Here is a 19,568-nt window from a genome sequence, read left to right as displayed (position 1 = left end):
ATGTTTTAATGTTTTTGTTCACAGAAATCTCTGGAGAAGGAATTTGGATGCCAGGGATTTCCATTAGAATACTCATTATATAAGAAGGTTTTAGTAACTTATTTTCAAACTAGTATGTCTGTAATAATATTCTAATGTTTTTTGTTCATAGAAGTCTATGGAGAAAAAGTTGGATGCCCTGGACGTGCATTATAGTATAAGAATATTTTAACAATCCATTTTCAATTTAAATACATCTGCTAAAATGTTCTAATTTTTTTTTTAACAGAAGACTATGGGAAAAGAACTGAATACTCTGGATTTGAACTACAGTGTTCAATGCTCTTAACTTTATTTCAGTGCTTATTATAGGATGTTTAGCAATTTATGAAAAAGATTTTTGTGATATACTTAAGAAAGGATATGGAAAAGCTGATTGGTTTGTTTTTGTTTTGGGGTCACATCCGGCAGCACTCAAGGGTTACTCCTGGCTCTATGATCGGAAATCACTCCAGGCAGGCTCAGGGGACCATACAGGATGCTGGGATTTGAACCACCATCCTTCTGCATGCAAGGCAAATGCCTTACCTCATGCTATCTCTCCGGCCCAGCTGATTGGTTTAAGTATGATGTATGTATGGATAATATAATTCATGATGCTTCTATAGCCAAGTCTAAATTTTTCTCACTATCTTACTTGCTGGCTTATATTTATGAAGCAATTTGGCCCATTCCCATTTAGTTCTATTTTCTCCCTCCCTTGCCTGTCACTCTGCAAAACCTTTTCTTTTGTTTTCTCCATGCTCACTTATCTCGGATTTGTTGCTCTCCCTATTAAGGTCCTTTACCCCTACATATCAATACCCCTTGTGTTCTGGAAAACCACTCCACTCCTAAAGACTGGGTCCCCTCACACACTCTTTCAACTTCTTGTCACCATGGACTGCTGTTCATACCAGAACTGGCTTCTTGAGTTCTGAGACTGATTTTCACCTGTAACTCTACCTGTAACTCTACTCCATCATCTCCTTTACTGCCATTAACCCACAGTTCACCTTGTTAGCGGAAGCATTATTACAGACTCACGCATCTTGAACTTATTCAACAGACTAGGGAATATGTGTCTTTATGTGTAATTATTTCCTTGGGCATTTCTTTATTGAGGAACAATATTGCTCCTCTGGACTTGTTCAGAAAATAGGTGATTTGTGTATTGCCTTATATATTTCTTGGGGAAAGTGTTGTTGCCTATTATTTACCTACGTATCAGGATTATAGGGTATGGCATCAATAAATGGTATCAATAAATACCTACAATAGATCAATAGATACTACATAGTCATAGTCCCTAGGGCCCTATAGTACTTTTTTAGCATTATTCATTTTTCTTTTTTTGCAGACCCAGTAAAATGGGGAAAGCTTATGTAAGAGAGTTCTTGCCTATTAGGGTTAGAGACTCCAAAATTTATATGCTGTAGGTGGACCTTTTACCCTGAACATTTGTCATACATACTTAAGCTTCATTTGCTCTGAGATTGGTCTCACACTCCCAAACTTTGGGTCCCATCACCAGAACCAAGGACAAATTTTGTGCCACCCTGACAAGGAATCCAGAGACAGGCTTCAAGGCACCCTGGCAATGATTTGCAAACCCGGGCATCCTTTATGACGCCTTGGCAACGACTTGCAAACCTGGGCATATTTTGTGATGCTCTGGCAATCAGCTTGAGAGAGCCCATGTGTTGGTTTGCAACTTTCAACTTGGTTTCACCCAAAACAAAGATCATTGCTAGTTTCCTTATAGCTGTTTGTTCACAACATGTTTGTACCCAAAACAGAGATTTTCTTACTTTTAGGTGTCTCAAGCAAACCTGGGCAAAACTGGCTCAGGATAGGCTTTCTGTCCTCCCTCGTCCAGGGGTGGTTACTGTACTCAGTAAAAACTGCAGTTCTGGCAGGTCTTGGTCTCTCTCTCACACACATATTTATAATTTCAGCTTTGTTTGGATTATTTCCTGTGTCAACCCTTGCTCCAGATATGCCTTTCCTAGGTGGAAATACAGCATTTGGGGCCATTCCATAAAGGGAATGTTCTTTTTAAATCGGAAAGACAACTTTCTCTCTGCCTTGTTTTACTATCAAGGGTGATTCCCTGGTATAGGCCTTCCCATTTTCATCCTTTTCCATTTTACTTATGTGATGGTCTCCTAACATGGAACTTTTCTCAATGAAAAACATAGTTATTTTCCTCCCCAGGTGGTCTAAAGTTAAACCCTACTGCTTTGCCTGCAAACACTTTAGGGGAATCTAGAAGAAAAAAACTCACCCAAAATTTTTTTGAGGGGGCTCATAAGTGTTAAATGCTGGAGGTCCAGGTTTGAGGCCAAATTCAATCCTGTATGATTCTATGTATGATGATCTAAGCACAACAAGGAGTGACTCCTAAGCATGTAGCTGAGTATTGCTGGAGTATGTGCCAAGATTGCTTTATTCTTTTCTCCTAGCTTCCCAAAATCCTACCCTAAAAATTCTTTCAGACGTACATCTTGAACATTCTCCTAGTGGTCTCAGGGAATTCAATATGGATATAGGAATCAAAGAAAGGTGTTCTATAATTCCAGATAAAAACAAACTGAAACATAGTCAACAGAATTGGGAACTGAGATTAAAGGTGAGCGTGAGGGTGGGTAGAGAAGGAACAGTGGGATTAAAGTAGAAGGAAGGATTTTAAAAACACTAATGAAGGAACTGGTGTCTTATCTCTGAAACTATAAAAAATTGATTTCAAAAACCAAAAAATGGTCAGGTAGCCAGGTCCAGACTGATACCTTGTGGCACTCTCAGAAAGGAGGTTGTGAGGGAAGGGAGGGAGCTGACTCCTTTCTGCATGATCTACAACATCCCATCACAACACCCTACACCAGTGTTTTTCAACCTTTTTGTGTAAAGGCACTTTTTCATGAAAAAAAAAAAAATCACGAGGCACATCACCATTAGAAAATGTTAAAAAAATTTAACTCTCTGCCTATATTGACTACACATAAAGTAATTCTCTTGAATAGGAATCAAATAAACACAAAAAAATTATTTTTATAATTACTTTATTATGAAAAATAAAGTATTTTATAATTGTTCATATTTCTGTTTACTTACTCAGTGAGAAACCTGGGCCTGTTTGGCTGAACACAAAGCTGATATTCTGGCAGGAATCGAAGAAAGACACACACACGTAGCTCTTCATCAACAGCTCTCAGTCTGTCTTTAGTTTTTAAACATCACACGCTCTTTGGCTCACAAATAGACTAATCATGCCGAAGCTGCATGTTATGGATGAAATTGGAATTTTCTCCATGGTACACCAGACCACATCTCATCGCACACTAGTGTGCCATGGCACAACGGTTGAAAAACACTGCCCTACACCCTCCAACAGAAAAGGCCCAGCCCTTTGACTTAACCTAATAAACCTGCCAAGCTACCAAATTTATTTTAGATCTATAACTCCTGGACGATTTTGGCTGCTTGTGGCCATGCAACACTTCAAAATTTTATAGTAATGTTAGCCCAGTAATATCACAATAAATATGATGGGAAAGTTAATATAGTAATCTACCAAGCACAATGAGCCTAAAAAGTAACACAGAAGGCTCAACTAGCACCAGTCACAGTTTAGTTACATCCTTAGATACTGAATTTAACCCCAATATAACAATCATTTCAAATAGAAACTTGTTGATCAAAGTTTTGATAATTACATTTACCTTTGTGTTGTAAAAACAATATGAAGTAATTTTGTTTGTGGGTGGATAGGAGATTGGGGACACTGGTGAAGGGAAGGTCACACAGGTGGTGGGATTGGTGTATGAAATTTTTAATGGCCAAAACAATTGTACTATGAACCATTATTTGAACTTTTCTGAACTTGGTAAATACTGGTACGATAATAAAAATTAGGAAAAAAACCCACAATGACTTTTATTAAACTATTGTAACTATGATATCTCAAATTTTAAAAAAGCAGGTGGGGCTGGAGAGATAGCACAGTAGCAGAGCGTTTGCCTTGCAAGTAGTCAATCCAGGACAGATGGTGGTTTGAATCCTGGCATCCCATATGGTCCCCCCGTGCCTGCCAGGAGAGATTTCTGAGTGCAGAGCCAGGAGTAATTCCTGAGCACTGCTGGGTGTGATCCAAAAACCAAAACAAATAAAATAAAATAAAGTAAAATAAAATAAAATAAAGGCAGGAGATTGCAGTAATGGTATAGTGGATAAGATTCTTACCTTGTCTATACTCTTGATCCCAATAGTGTATATGGTCTCCTGAACAATGCCCAGATTGGCCAGAGCATGGGTGTGAACCCCCCTCCCCCCCAAAATAAACTGGTTATGCTCTCCACAGTTTAAATTTCGGGGACTTCCCCACTGATGATGAAGGGCCACCAGAGCCATATCCAGTCATACTTTTGGTGGAGCAATGATTAAACTCAAGGCCTTGTATATGCTGGGGCTAGATCCCTGGCCTTATACAGTGGTTCTTTTTGTTTGGCTCATACCAGGCTGTGCTCAGGGCTTACTCTCTCTCTCTATTTTTTTTGGTCCTCCAATTCACAATAAAGACCAGGAAAAGGGCCTGGGGTGAGGTGCATTTGGGGTGTATTTACTGTACCTCCTCTTTCTATACAGTCAGTGTAAAGAACACAGCCTGTGATAAGAATTCCCAATTCAGGGCTTACTCTGAGCTTAATATTCCTGGCAATGCTAGGGACCATGTGTGGTGCCAGGGATCAAACCTGAATGTACAATGCAAATGTCTTGCCCACTATACTATCTCTCAAGCCCCTATACATTAGTTGTTGTTTTTTTTTTTTTTTTTTCCTTTTTGGGACATACTTGGCAATGCTTGAGGTATTAGGGATCAAACCAAGGTCAGCTGTGTACAAGCAAACTCCCTAACTGCTGTCCTATCTCTCCAGGTGTTCCCTCCCACTCAATTCTTTAGTTCTAAAAATTACATGCCTGATAAATAAAACATGTTGAATGGTACTTGAATCTCTAACTTTACTCAATTTTTAATATTATTTATCTAGTATACTACATATACAATTATTATACTATATAAAATTTGTAATTTTAGTTTAAGATATCTGAAAATTGAACAATGATTCTAAAATATGACGTTAGTCATTTTTTTGTCAATAAGAACAAAATTATAATCATTTATTATTGGAACTCTATGGTGATTAGGCATTAATTTTAAAATATTTTAACTTGACACTTTATAGAGGCTAAAACATAATTCAAAATTTCACAAAGGTATATTAAATGAAAACCAGTTAAGTCAAAGTATCAAAAGAGAGAAAGAATTTCAACATTGGCAGCTGTAAGGTGACAGATTTGTGAATATTTTTACTATTCCCACACGATATCATCTTTTCTTAATTTCATTTGAAGATTTTGGACTCGTAATGGATGAGAGTTCTTCTGAACAGAGTTAGTTAATGAGCATTTTCTGGGGCTAATTTTAATGTTTCTTGATCCTTTAGGGCTACTATCTTCTTGATGAAGATCCGAAGATGCAATCATCATTGAATTTTGAACTTTTTGCTGCAGTTTCTGGACCTGAAAAAGGAGAAAAATAAGTAAGATTTTTGTTTAAAAAAGTACACTAAAATGTAGCCTAAATTACATATATATTGGATCAATGGTTTATTTATTTGTTTTGTTTTGGGGACACATCTAGCCATGCTTAGAGTCTACTCCTGGCTCTACACACAGGAATCATTCCTGGAGATGCTCAGGAGATCATATGAGGACCCAGGGATTGAACTCAGGCCATTTGTGTATAAGAAAATTGCCTTACCTGCTGTACTATTGCTCTGACCTCTCAATTGATCCTTTTAAAACAGGAAAAACACAACACAAATACATAAACAAATGTTTATATGACTTAGTAAGAAAATTAAGCAGTTTGAAATAATTTACTATGTACAAAACAATTTGTTGTGATTCTTTTAAAAAATTAGTCATCTATAATCGTAATGTTGCTAATTATTACTTTTTCTTTTCCTCTCTGGACAAGCAAAAGAATGAAGAACTAATCAAGTGTTTTCATGTAAAAATTGTATTAGTTGAAATATTTATTTGCATTAAATGAAAGCCTGTCCAAAGCACAGTTTAAACAACTCAATAAATGATTGTATTACTAGGAAAAAAAATTACAATGCTTAATTTGTTAAATTTTACTTACTCAATACTTTTAAAGGCTAACACTACATTTGTGAGGTAGAAATATAATGAATAAAAAAAAACTTGCAAGTGAAGAAACTTATTAGCAAAATAAAAGCATTTATGTAACAATTAGAGAGTAAGTCAGGCCAGGATAACTTCTCAAATATGTACTTGAGAAGGTCAAAGTAGGGCATAGTCACTGTGAATTAAAGAAGAAAAGTAGATATGAAAAAGTAAAATTGGGGAGCAGGGACTGTAGTAATAGTACAGTGGATAGGGGCACCTGCCTTACACATAGTAGACCCAGGTTCTATTCCTGGCACCCTCTATGGTCCTCTGAGGCCATCAGGAATGCCCCCTGAGCACCACTGAGTATGGTGCCAAAACAAAACCAAACAAAACCAAAAAAGTTGGGAAGAGAAAAAGGATCTTTTAGCCAATATTTTCTATCTACGTACGTACACACACACACACACACACACACACACACACACACACACACACACACACACACACACACACATTCATGAGAATAACTATTTTATTGAGGAATGTCTGGTAATAGTTGGAAAAGCAGAAATTAAGTTATAATAAACATTAAGAAATAAATAAACATTAGTAATGTACCTGTAGTCTATTTTTTAAAGTTTTTCTTATTTAATTTGTAACAATAAAATGCTTGAATATCTAACTAGTATAACTACTGTAGAATATAAATATATCCTCCAAAATAATTTACAGACTAAGTATTTTTTTTTTTGTTTTGTTTTGGGGCCACATCTGGTAGTGTTCAGGGGTTTCTCCTGGCTCTGTGCTTAGAAATCGCTCCTGACAGGCTTGGGGGACTATATGGGATACCAGGATTTGAACCTTGGTCTGTCCTGGGCCAGCAGTATGCAAGGCAAAGGCCCTGCCACTGTGCTATTGCTCTGACCCCCATACTATCTAAGTTTTAAAAATATGACTCCACATCAATATTTTCCAAATTTTCCTAGAAAATCCTAAGAAACTGTTTAAGAATATATAGTCTTCTCCCTAACAAAGTCATATCAGAAAATTTACTCTGTTCTTAAAAGTCAATAAAATGAAAATGTATCTGGGGTGAGAGAGGTTCCTGAGCACCACCAGGATCCCTGAGCACCACCATGATTCCTGAGTGCAGAGCCAGGAATAAACCCTAAGTATAGCCATGTGGGTCCCAAAACAAATCTCCCCACAAAAAATTTGCTTTAAATTTTTTGTAGTTTTTTCTTTTTCTTTTTTTTTTTTTTTGGTTTTTGGGCCACACCCGGTAACGCTCAAGGGTTACTCCTGGCTATGCGCTCAGAAGTCGCTCCTGGCTTGGGGGACCATATGGGACGCAGGGGGATAGGCTAGCGCTGGCAAGGCAGATACCTTACCTCTAGCGCCACCATGCCGGCCCTATTTTTCTTATTTGACATGGTAAAGGCTGTAAAATATCACACCCTTTATAAATTTCCTATGAAAGTAGCACAGGTTTAATTGTGAGGTTATGATATCACCCACATAGCAATGTAGCAATGGAAGGCTAATTTTTCCCTAGGCAGAAAGCTCTATGATTTGATTTAAGGATTCCAGGAAAGACTTTCTTTGCTTTTTGCTCCCAGAGTTGCAAAGCTGATATTAATTCACCCTTGAGAATATTTCAAGATAGTCATTATCTTGGATTAAAATATTACTACATTACTCCATAATGTACATTACTACATATACATTTCTACATATTACTACACGTATTACTACATAAACTAGTGTGAAAATATTAATAAAACTGTTAATCCGGGCCCGGAGAGATAGCACAGTGGTGTTTGCCTTGCAAGCAGCCGATCCAGAACCTAAGGTGGTTGGTTCGAATCCCAGTGTCCCATATGGTCCCCCGTGCCTGCCAGGAGCTATTTCTGAGCTGACAGCCAGGAGTAATCCCTGAGCACCGCCGGGTGTCATCCAAAAACCAAAAAACAAAACAAAACAAAACAAAACTGTTAATCCTGTTTTTGTTATCAATAACTCATATATAAAAGTAGAATTCTCTTCCCACCCTACTATATAGCTAGCTGAACTCAGGGTTCCAAGGAATAGAGCACAGCATGGCTTGTTTTGGGAAAGTAATAATAATGGTTTTAGGAGTGGGTAGTGCTTGAGCAGTCAGATTTACATATGTATGGATATTATGAGAGGCCTGTGATATAAAGAACATCATCAAGGCATTAGATAAAAAGAGAAAAAAATACTAAAAAAGCAACCTGGAGGTTGCAAATTTAGCAAATTTCTATTTTACAAAATCATTTCTGGGAAAGTTAGTTCATATATTACTAACTTTCTTGTTCCCTTTTAAAAATATATTGGAGAGTTATGTAGAAGATGTTGTGCTATTCAAAAGGCTTCAATATATAATGAGATTAAGGGACTATTATCTATAAACTTGACTAAACTAAACAGACTTCAAACTTGAAATGTAACATTAAATCCAGTTAACATTTTGAAAAAAACATTCTTACACTCTTTTGATGATCTTTCAATTTGGAAATTTGTTCTCTTTTAATTTCCATTTTCTTAATCAAATATTCCAGTTTACTTTCTATGTCTTCACATACTGAAGGGCTTTTAGTTTCCTTCATTTGTTTCCATAGTTCTTGTTGCTCCCTGTGGGGAAAAAAAAACTTATGGTCTATCTCTTTGCAACAATTAAGAAATACTGTGTTCAAACATAAGTCTTAGCTAGAGTTAAGTAATAATCTTCAAGGGTATCATCCTTATCGAGGGTCATCTAATTAGACTTATGGTAGTTATTAAGAGGTTCTTATGATTTGAGATTAATACATCTAGAAGTACTTTAGATTCTTACAAATTTAACAAAATCATAATTCTGGATGCTCTTTGCTAAATGTAGTTAAATATTTCAGTGTCCTTAGCTAGAATTCGAAATGGATGCTCTTAAATTCTAACTTTAAAATTTTTGACATAGTCTCTTTGGAAATTTTCCAGTTATACAAATATAAATATTTGCCAAAGATATCTATGGATTTGGTGACAGCAACCCAGCTATTAATGAAACTAGTCATCTCCTCCATAGAGATGCTAGTTTAAACAGCTGGGCAACCAAATCACATTATTTTCTGTTGAATGTCTGTTTTAACTTGGGGCATAAAATATGTATCCCATAAAGAATCTTGTATAGAATCTTTAAAATCTGAATTGCAGTCTAGCCAAAATAAGCACCTCAAATAAGCTATTGTATTACTACTTGTCTAACAAAATAATTTATTTAAAAGACAAAAGTAAATTACAAAAAGAAAATAAATTTTCTTGTAACTTTTGGTGAATTTTAATCTATGTGATCAGTCCATATTGGAATGACAGTAATATTTTATCAGTCATATCGAGGAATACATAATTTCTTAGACTTAGAAAGCAATAATTACACATAGTGGAAAATGTACAGAGTACCAATAAACTCAATTAAAATTATGAAAAATATGTAGAGGAAAGCAAGTCTAGGGATAAGAGAGATAATTCGAGTAGAAGTGCATGCTTTGCATGCAGGGGGCCTAGGTTTGATCCATTTCCTAAGCACTGAGCTTGGAATAGTCCTTAAATATGATCATTTTTGGCTTTTGGACTTCCCTCATAAAAAGAAAAGAAAAGAAATCTAATGTCTAAGTAATAACTTAAAGAACTGATAAGGGCAAAAAAAAAAAATAGGAGATACTTTGCTTGCCTTGCATACAGCTGACCTGGGTTTAAATTCCCAGCGCTTGAACTCTGCTAGGGGTTATTCCTGAACACTATAAGGTGTGGCTCCAAAACAAAAATTAAACAAAGAACTTATCAGTGACATTAATCTTCAGACTAGAGAATAAAAAAGTCTAAATTTTTTGCTATTCACTATGATTAAAAAATAAAAATACTCACATACTCATTTGGTTCAGCTCATCTTGCATTGCCATCAAAAGTTCAAACAGGTTGTCATAAATGGAAGTAAACTTTTCTGAGTCACAAGACATAGATGTACATTGGGAAGCTGTTCTGGTTGGTTTGGAGAGATTTTTGGCCTCAGTCACGTTTGTGGGTGCAGGAAGGCTATTTGTACGTGGGCGATAATGTTGCATGTTCTGCAGGAGGTTTTGTATTCTTGCATTCATAGAGTGTAGGTTTCCACAGGCATACTTTAGGGGAAAAGAAATATCTGAGAATACTTTTAAATAACAGGTGACATTTAATAAAACTTACAATAAAGTAGGAGTTATTAGAAACAAGTATTTTCAATATTTTTTTTTACCTTTTCAGACACAAAAGGTTGTGGTTCAAACCTGGAATAAATTTGCTGCATTGGCTCTCTCCTTAAACATTTAGTTTTCTAAATATTTGCAAAGGAAAAGAAGAATAAAAACTATTTAAATATATGTATCATATAAAGTCATCTCAAAACTCACCTATAAACAAATGATTCAATTAGAAAACAGGCAAAACAAGGACAGAGACTTTACAGATGGCAAGGAAACACATGAATGCATATCTGATATCAGATTTTATGAAAATACAAATTATAATGGAATATCATTAAAAACCTATCTGTAAATAGCAAAAGAAAAATAATTAGTGACAGCACCAAATGCTAGCAAGAAAATCAGAAGCTGGACCACTATTTATTTAGACACTGTTGAAAGAAAATAGAACAGCCATTTCTGGAAAAAAGTTGGGCAGTTTCTTGGAAAACTAAACACATATTTATCTATACATAAGTGTTTTTTTTAATAATTTTATTTGCAGCAGATCCAAACTTAAAACCTATATCTCCCTTCAGAAGGTAAACTGTTAAACTGATATATTCATGACATGGAATACTACACAGAAATTTAAAAATGTGTTAATACTGCATCAAGTTGGATAGATCTTTTTCTTTCTTTTTTATTTAAACATCTTGATTACAAATATGATTGTGATTAGGTTTCAGTCATGTAAAGAACACCTCCCTTCACCAGTGCAACATTCCCACCATCAATGTCCCAAATCTACCTCCACCCCACCCCACCCCCACCTGTACTCCAGACAGGCTTTCCAGTTCTCTCATTCATTCACATGATTATGGTAGTTCTCTGTGTAGTTATTTCTATAACTGCATTCACCACTCTTTGTGGTGAGCTTCATGAAGTGAGCTGGAAGTTCCAGCCCTCCTCTCATTGCCTCTGAGGATTGTTGCAAAAATGACCTTTTATTTTCCTTAAAACCCATAGATGAGTGAGACTATTCTGCGTCTCTCTCTCTCTCCCTCTGACTTATTTCACTCAGCATGATAGATTCCATGTACATGCATGTATAGGAAAATTTCATGACTTCATCTCTCCTGACGGCTGCATAATATTCCATTGTATATATGTACCACAATTTCTTTAGCCATTCGTCTGTTGAAGGGCATCTTGGTTGTTTCCAGAGCCTGGCTATTGTGAATAGTGCTGCAATAAATATAGGTGTGAGGAAGGGGTTTTTGTGTTGTATTCTTGTGGTCTTAGGGTATATCCCTAGGAATGGAATAGCTGGGTCGAATGGGAGTGCAATTTCCAGATTTGGGAGGAATCTCCATATTGCTTTCCATAGAAGTTGGACTAGACAGAATTCATATCAGCAATGGATAAGAGTTCTTTTCTCTCCACATCCCCACCAGCACTGATTGTTCTTATTCTTTGTAATGCATGCCAATCTCTGTGGTGTGAGATGGTATCTCATCGTTGTTTTGATTTGCATCTCCCTGATGATCAATGATGAGGAGCATATTTTCATGTGCCTTTTGGCCATTTGTATTTCTTTTTTATCAAAGTGTCTGTTCATTTCTTCTCCCCATTTTTTGATGGGATTAGATGTTTTTTTCTTGTAAAGTTCTGTCAATGACTTGTATATTTTGGATATTAGCCCCTGATGGGCATTGGGTGAATAGTTTCTCCCACTCGGTGGTTGACTCTTGTATCCTGGGCACTATTTCTTTTGAGGTGCAGAAGCTTCTCAGTTTAATGTATTCCCATCTGTTGATCTCTGCTTTCACTTGTTTGGAAAGATCAGTTTCCTCTTTGAAGATGCCTTTAGTCTCAATGTCATGGAGTGTTTTACCGACGTGTTGTTCTATACACCTTATGGTATCAGGTCTGATATCAAGGTCTTTAATCCATTTGGATTTTACCTTCGTACATGATGTTAACTGGGGGTCTATGTTCGCTTTTTTGCAAGTGGCTAAACAATTCTGCCAGCATCACTTGTTGAAGAGATTTTTCCTGCTCCACTTAGGATTTCTTGCTTCTTTGTCAAAAATTAGGTGATTGTATGTCTGGGGAACATTGTCTGAGAACTCAAGCCTATTCCACTGATCTGAGGGTCTGTCTTTATTCCAATACCATGCTGTTTTGATAACTATTGCTTTGTAGTACAGTTTAAAATTGGGGAAAGTAATGCCTCCCATTTTCTTTTTCCCTAGGAGTGCTTTAGCTATTCGAGAGTGTTTATTGTGCAGGATGAATTTCATAAGTGTTTGATCTACTTCTTTGAAGAATGTCATGGGTATTTTTAAGGGGATCGCATTAAATCTGTATAATGCTTTGGGGAGTATTGCCATTTTAATGATGTTAATCCTGCCAAGTCATGATCAGGGTATATGATTCCATTTCCGTGTGTCCTCTCTTATTTCTTGGAGCAGGGTATTATAGTTTTCTTTGTATAGGTCCTTCACATCTTTGGTCAAGTTGACTCCAAGGTATTTGAGTTTGTGTGGCACTAATGTGAATGGGATTGCCTTCTTGACGACCATCTCTTCCCTATCATTATTGGTGTATAAAAAGGCCTTTGATTTCTGTGTGTTAATTTTGTAGCCTGCCACCTTACTATATGAGTCTATTGTTTCTAGAAGCTTTTTGGTAAAGACTTTAGGGTTTTCTAAGTAGAGTATCATGTCATCTGCAAAAATGAGACCTTGACTTCTTCCTTTTCTATCTGAATTCCCTTGATATCTTTTTCTTGCCTGATCGCTATAGCCAGCACTTCTAGTACTATGTTGAGGAGGAGTGGTGAGAGTGGACAGCCTTGTGTTGTACCAGAATTTAGAGGAAAGGCTTTTAGTTTTTCTCCATTGAAGATAATATTTGTCATTGGCTTGTGGTAGATGGCTTCAACTAGATTGAGAAAGGTTCCTTCCATTCCCATCTTGCTGAGAGTTTTGATCAAGAATGGGTGTTGGACCTTATCAAATGCTTTTTCTGCGTCTACTGATATAATCATGTGATTTTTATTTTTCTTGTTGTTGATGTTGTGTATGATGTTGATAGATGTACAGATGTTAAATCATCCTTGCATTCCTGGGATGAAACCTACTTGGTTGTAGTGTATGATCTTCTTGATGATGGATTGGATCCAGGATTTTGCCAGGATTTTGTTTAAGATCTTTGCATCAGCATTCATCAGGGATATTGGTCTGTAATTTTCTTTTTTGGCAGCATCTCTGTCTGGTTTTGGTATCAAGGTGATGTTGGCTTCATAAAAGCTGTTTGGGAGTGTTCCCGTTTTTTTTCAATTTCATGGAAGAGCCTGGCTAAGATTGGTAGTAGCTCCTCTTAAAAGATTTGAAAGAATTCATTAGAAAATCCATCTTGGCCTGGGCTTTTCTTTTTGGGCAGATGTTTGATTACAGTTTCAATTTCCTCAGTAGTGATGGGGGTGTTTAGATATGCTACATCCTCCTTACTTAACTGCGGAAGGTTATAAGTGTCCAAGAATTTTCCCATTTCTTCTAGGTTCTCATGTTTAGTAGCATAAAGTTTCTCAAAGTAGTCTCTGATTACCCTTTGGATCTCTGCAATATCTGTCGTGAGCTCCCCTTTTTCATTTCTAATACGGGTTATCAGGTTTCTCTCTCTTTCTTTGTGAGTTTTGCCAATGGTCTATCAATCTTGTTTATTTTTTCAAAGAACCAACTTCTGCTTTCGTTGATCTTTTGTATTGTTTTTTGGTTTTTCACTTCATTGAGTTCTGCTTTCAGCTTTGTTATTTCCTTCTGTCTCCCTATTTTTGGTTCCTAATTTTATGAGCTGCATCATTAAGTTATTCAGGTATGCCCCTTCTTCCTTCCTGATGTGTGCTTGTAGAGCTATAAATTTTCCTCTCAGGACCACTTTTGCTGTGTCCCATAGATTCTGGCAGTTTGTGTCTTCATTGTTATTTGTTTCCAGGAAAGTTTTGATTTCCTTTTTGAATTCATCTCTGATCCACTGGTTGTTCAGCAGCAGGGTGTTTAATTTCAAATTGTTAAAGTTTTTCTTTTGTGTGTCTTTGTAGTTCACATCTAATTTCAGAGCCTTGTGGTCAGCAAAGGTAGCCTGCAAGATTTCTATCCTCTTGATTTTATGGAGATATGTTTTATGTGTCAGAATGTAGTCTATCCTGGAGAATGACCCATGTACATTGGAGAAGAATTTGTATCCAGGTTTTTTGGGATGGAGTGTCCTATATATATCTACTAGTCCTCTTTCTTCCATTACTCTTTTCAGGGCTGGTATGTTTTTGTAGGGTTTCAGTCTGGTTGACCTATCAAGCGTTGATAGGGCCGTGTTGAGGTCTCCCACAATTATTGTGTTATTATTTGATTTGTCAGTAACTGTATTAGATAATTTGCTGGTCTCTCATTGGGTGCATATATGTTTAATAGTCTGATTTCTTCCTTTTGCACATATCCCTTGATTAGTACATAGTGTCCATCTTTGTTCCTTACCACTTTCCTGAGTATAAAGTTGGTGTCATCAGATATTAATATGGCCACCCCAGCTTTTTTGAGGGTGTTTTTTGCTTGGATGATTTTCCTCCAGCCTTTGATTTTGAGTCTATGTTTGTTCTGACTATTCAGGTGTGTTTCTTGTAGGCAGCAGAAGGTTGGATTCATCTTTTGATCCATTTTGCCACTCTGTGTCTTTTAATTGGTAAATTTAGTCCAATGACATTGAGGGAGATGATTATCAAAAGATTTAATGTTATCTTTATAGATAAGTTTGCTGTGTTTGTTGATCTCTTGTCTTAAAGTAGACCTTTCAGTTTTTCCTTTAAGGCTGGTTTTTCATCTGTAAAGTTTCTGAGCTGTTGTTTATCCATGAAGCTATGTATCCTTCCTTCAAACCTGAACGTGAATCTGGCTGGGTGTAGTATTCTCGGTGAGGCATTCATTTCATTCAGTCTTGTCACAATATCCCACCACTGTCTTGTAGCCTTGAGAGTTTCTTGTGACATGTCTGCTGTAAGTCTTAGGGATGCTCCTTTGAATGTAATTTCCCTTTTTTTTTTTTTTTGGTTTTTGGGCCACACCCGGTGACGCTCAGGGGTTACTCCTGGCTATGCGCTCAGAAGTCGCTCCTGGCTTGGGGGACCATATGGGACGCCGGGGGATCGAACTGCGGTCCGTCTCCTAGGCTAGCGCAGGTAAGGCAGGCACCTTACCTCGAGCGCCACCGCCCGGCCCCGTAATTTCCCTTTTTGATCTTGCTGCTTTCAGTATTCTATCTCTATCTGTGGAATTTGTCATTGTAACGAGGATGTGTCTTGGGGTGTTTTTCTTTGGGTCTCTTTTAGCTGGTACTCTTCGGGCATGCAGGATTTGATTGCATGTAGTCTTTAACTCTGGGAGTATCTCTTTGATGATGTCTTTGACAGTTGATTCTTCCTGGAGATCTCCTACCTGGGACTCCAATGATTCTTATGTTGTTTCTGTTGAGTTTATCAAAGACTTCTATTTTCATCTGTTCGCATTCCTTGAGTACTTTTTCCATTGCCTGATCGTTTGTCCTAAGGTTCTTTTCCAATTTCTTCTGCTGCGTTGAGTTTTTCTGCATCTCATCTTCCAGTACTCCAATTCTGTCCTCAGCTGCTGTTAGCCTGCTGTCGAGGCCATCCACTGAGGTTTTCAGTTGAGCTACAGTGCTTTTCAGATCTGTTATTTCAGTTTGGAGTTTTCTGATTTTTGTCTTTGTGTTCTGTTCAGGTTGATCTATGCTTTCTTTGAGTTCTACAAACATCTTCCATATTTCTATTTTAAGTTCCTTATCTAAGAGGTTAATCAGATGGTTGGAATTTTTTAGGTCATCCAAGCTATCATATTCATTCTCTGTGCATGATGTTTGCCTGTGAGTGTTCCCCATTGTCATGCTAATGGTTTTTCCTGCGTGCTGTGGTGGGGTTTATTGGTTAGAAAGAGTGCGCGGCTGCGAAGCAGAGTGGCCACGCTCTTCTGGGGTCTCTACGTGACAGTTTTTGGGGGTTCACTTCCCAGGTCTCTGAGGAGAGCTTCAAGAATTCAGGAAAGACCGAGAAGCACAGGACAGAGCTCCCTTCAGGTCCTAGTTTCCTCTTGGATAGATCTTAAGAAAAGCTAGCTAGATGAAAAGATATAGTTGCTTTTAAATCAGGGGTCTCAAACTCAATTTATCTGGGGGCAGCAGGAGGCAAAGTCGGGGTGATCCTTGAGTGCGAAGTCAGTAGTAAGCCTTGAACACTGGGGGTTGTGACCCAAACAACTTAAACAAAACAAAACAAAAAAGGATTCCTCTAGGTCAGGGCCACAAAATGTTGTATGGAGGGCTGTTTGTGGCCTGCAGGCCGTGAGTTTGAGAACCCTGTTTTAAATAATTATATATTATATGATTTAATTCATAGAATATTTTTGGTTCAACAAAGCGAATGCATGTTTTACATACAGAGACTCTATTTTAATCCCAGGTACCATATGATTTTCCTCAAGCACTGCCAGGAGCCGTTTTCAAGCATTGAGTCAGTAGACCCGGAGCACTATTAAGTGTAGCTAAAAAACCAACCCCCCCCCCACATGAATATAAAGCTTATTGAATCTAAATAAACTCTGTGCTATAATATTGTAAAAATAGTTCTTTATAAATATATATATATATATATATTTATATATATATAAATGCATTGAATGTTGGGCATTGAAGCCCAACATTGCTGGGATCATATATGGTCACCTGAACACCACCAGGGATGATCCCTTAGCACTTAACTAAGACTAAACCCTGAGTACTGATCAGTGTCCCAAAACTATATATATATATATATATATATATATATATATATATATATATATAAAACTATATATATATATAGTTACCTTTGGGGGAATTTTTGAAGAATCATAGAACCTTCCTATATATTTTCTTAATCTCCTGTGAATCTATACTTATTTCAAAATATTAAGTGAAAAAAAGCCAAAATATGATGGTTATACTAAATATATAAAATATTAGTAACTGCTAGTTGGAACATAAGCGATTAGAGATTATCTTATAAAGTTAAGAATGCATGACTATAATCCAAAATATTATAAAAAGCCCTTTATATTTGCATGGGACATAAAACAAGAATGATGTTTACAACAGCAAAAACTGAGAAGCTCAATGTTCAGTGAAATGATAAAGAATAAACAGTGTGGCACATCAATTCAGAAGAAATCTATACCATTAAGAGGTAATGAATCACAGATACATGCATCAACTGGAGAAACTCATGAACTTAAAATGTTGAGTAGAAAAAAAATGTAATTTGTGGTTTAGGGATGGGAAGTTTTGCCAATATAATAAATGTATGAGGATGCTCAACTGTTCTCCCCACATTTTCAACTAAACAATTAAATTAACTATGTGAAATTTAAGTTCTGACAAGGCCTGATGGCTGAAGAAGCAAGGCTCCTCCTTCTAAGGAGGAGGTGGCAGACTTTTGAGAGGACCAGAACAACTATAAATATGATCCCCAAGGTGCCTCTGGGCCATTGTGCTTCACAAAAATATTTGCTGGGATATGGCAGTTTTAACTAGGCTCAAGAGGGGTTTTCCTCTGCAGTAAGGTGATACTGAAAAAAACACTCCATGTTTTTTTTTTTTTTTGGTTTTTTGGACCACACCTGTTTGATGCTCAGGGGTTACTCCTGGCTACACGCTCAGAAATTGCCCCTGGCTTGGGGGGACCATATGGGACACCGGGGGATCGAACCATGGTCCTTTCCTTGGTTAGCGCTTGCAAGGCAGACACCTTACCTCTAGCGCCACTTCGCTGGCCCCTAACACTCCATGCTGAAGTAGAAGCTGATCAGCAAAAATGCTGGAAATGCTGGAATTGCCAGCAAGGAAACTGCATAGGAGCCAGGTCTCATTGAGGAGAAACCCTGCACCCCACTGCTTAGGGTTAGGGAGCTGAGGCCATTTATGCTTTCAGCCCCGCTTTATAGAATCGTTGCAGGTCTTTTTCTATAAATATCTTGAAATTCTTTTTGAGCATGGTTAGGTTTAAACACTAAAAAGTAAGTATTAGTTAATTAGAGTAAAATACTGACATACTTTTGAAGATTTCCTCTTTCCACTGGCTCTCTTTGGATTTGATGCAGAAGACATTAAAATTCTGTTGACTTCAAGTCCAGTTTGAAGCTATAACCATAAAAAAAAAAAAAAAGCACAACAAACTTTCCTTAGGGTTGGAGATAGAACAGCAGGCAAAGTGCATGCATTGAAGCCCAACATTGCTGGGATCATATATGGTCACCTGAACACCACCAGGGATGATCCCTTAGCACTTAACTAAGACTAAACCCTGAGTCCCAAAAACAAAAATAAATATGAAGGACCAGTGTGATAGCATAGAGAGGTAGGACATTTGCCTTGGAAGCAGCAGATCTGGGTTCGATCCCTGGCATCCAATATGGTCCTCTGAGGCTACTAGGAAAGATTTCTGAGTGAAGGGCCCAAAGTAACCCCTGAGCTCCACTGGGTGTTGTCCAAAAAAAACAAAACAAAAACAAAAACAAAAAAAAAAACAAGTACCTTGTATATCTTAGATATTAGCCCCTTATCTGATGTGTTTTGGGTGAATAGTTTCTCCCATGCTGTGGGTGGCTTTTGTATTCTAGTCACTATTTTCTTTGAGATACAAAAGCTTTTCTGCTTAATATAGTCCCATATTTTATGTCCGCTTTGACTTGTTTGGAGAGTAAAGTTTCCTCCTTGAAGATGCCTTTAGTCTCAATGTCATGGAGTGTTTTACCTACATGTTGTTCTATATATCTTATGGTTTTGGGTTTGATATCAAGGTCTTTAATCCATTTGGATTTGACCTTTGTGCATAGTGTTAGATGGAGGTCTGAGTTTGCTTTTTTGCATGTTGTCCCAACACCACTTGTTGAAAAGTTTTCCTTGTCCATTTTGCATTTCTTGCCCCTTTATCAAATATTAATTGATTGTATGTCTGGGGAAGATTCTCTAAATACTCAAATTTATTCCACAGATCTGAGGTTCTACCTTTATTTCAATATCATGCTG

The 19,568-nt window shown here is 37.1% G+C and overlaps 2 protein-coding genes and 1 non-coding gene across 5 annotated transcripts in view; 1 reads left to right on the top strand and 2 right to left on the bottom strand.

Annotated features, from left to right (window-relative positions):
- The window catches only part of SESN1 (sestrin 1), a 595,113-nt gene that overhangs the window by 373,133 nt on the left and 202,412 nt on the right, over positions 1 to 19,568 (top strand). The window lies entirely within an intron of this gene.
- On the bottom strand, positions 4,571 to 4,696 carry LOC126007987 (small nucleolar RNA SNORA51). The gene has a single exon (XR_007495441.1). It is a non-coding gene; the product is annotated as a small nucleolar RNA SNORA51 (small nucleolar RNA).
- The window catches only part of CEP57L1 (centrosomal protein 57 like 1), a 68,935-nt gene continuing 54,681 nt past the window's right edge, over positions 5,315 to 19,568 (bottom strand). For 2 of the 3 annotated variants that reach the window (XM_049771196.1, XM_049771197.1), the window contains exons 7-11: positions 18,594 to 18,680; positions 10,508 to 10,585; positions 10,141 to 10,394; positions 8,727 to 8,871; positions 5,315 to 5,598 (exon numbers count right to left, since the gene is read on the bottom strand). In XM_049771196.1, coding sequence (XP_049627153.1) covers positions 5,389 to 5,598; positions 8,727 to 8,871; positions 10,141 to 10,394; positions 10,508 to 10,585; positions 18,594 to 18,680 — 774 coding nt within the window. In that variant the 3' untranslated portion in view covers positions 5,315 to 5,388. The remainder of the gene's footprint in view (positions 5,599 to 8,726; positions 8,872 to 10,140; positions 10,395 to 10,507; positions 10,586 to 18,593; positions 18,681 to 19,568) is intronic. The other variant, XM_049771198.1, reaches the window with a different exon arrangement.

The sequence above is a fragment of the Suncus etruscus genome, chromosome 4 (genome assembly GCF_024139225.1).
Source record: "Suncus etruscus isolate mSunEtr1 chromosome 4, mSunEtr1.pri.cur, whole genome shotgun sequence".
NCBI classification, from domain to species: domain Eukaryota; kingdom Metazoa; phylum Chordata; class Mammalia; order Eulipotyphla; family Soricidae; genus Suncus; species Suncus etruscus.
The sequence above is the reverse complement of the archived record's forward strand: the minus strand, read 5'-3'. Positions and strand labels throughout refer to the sequence as shown.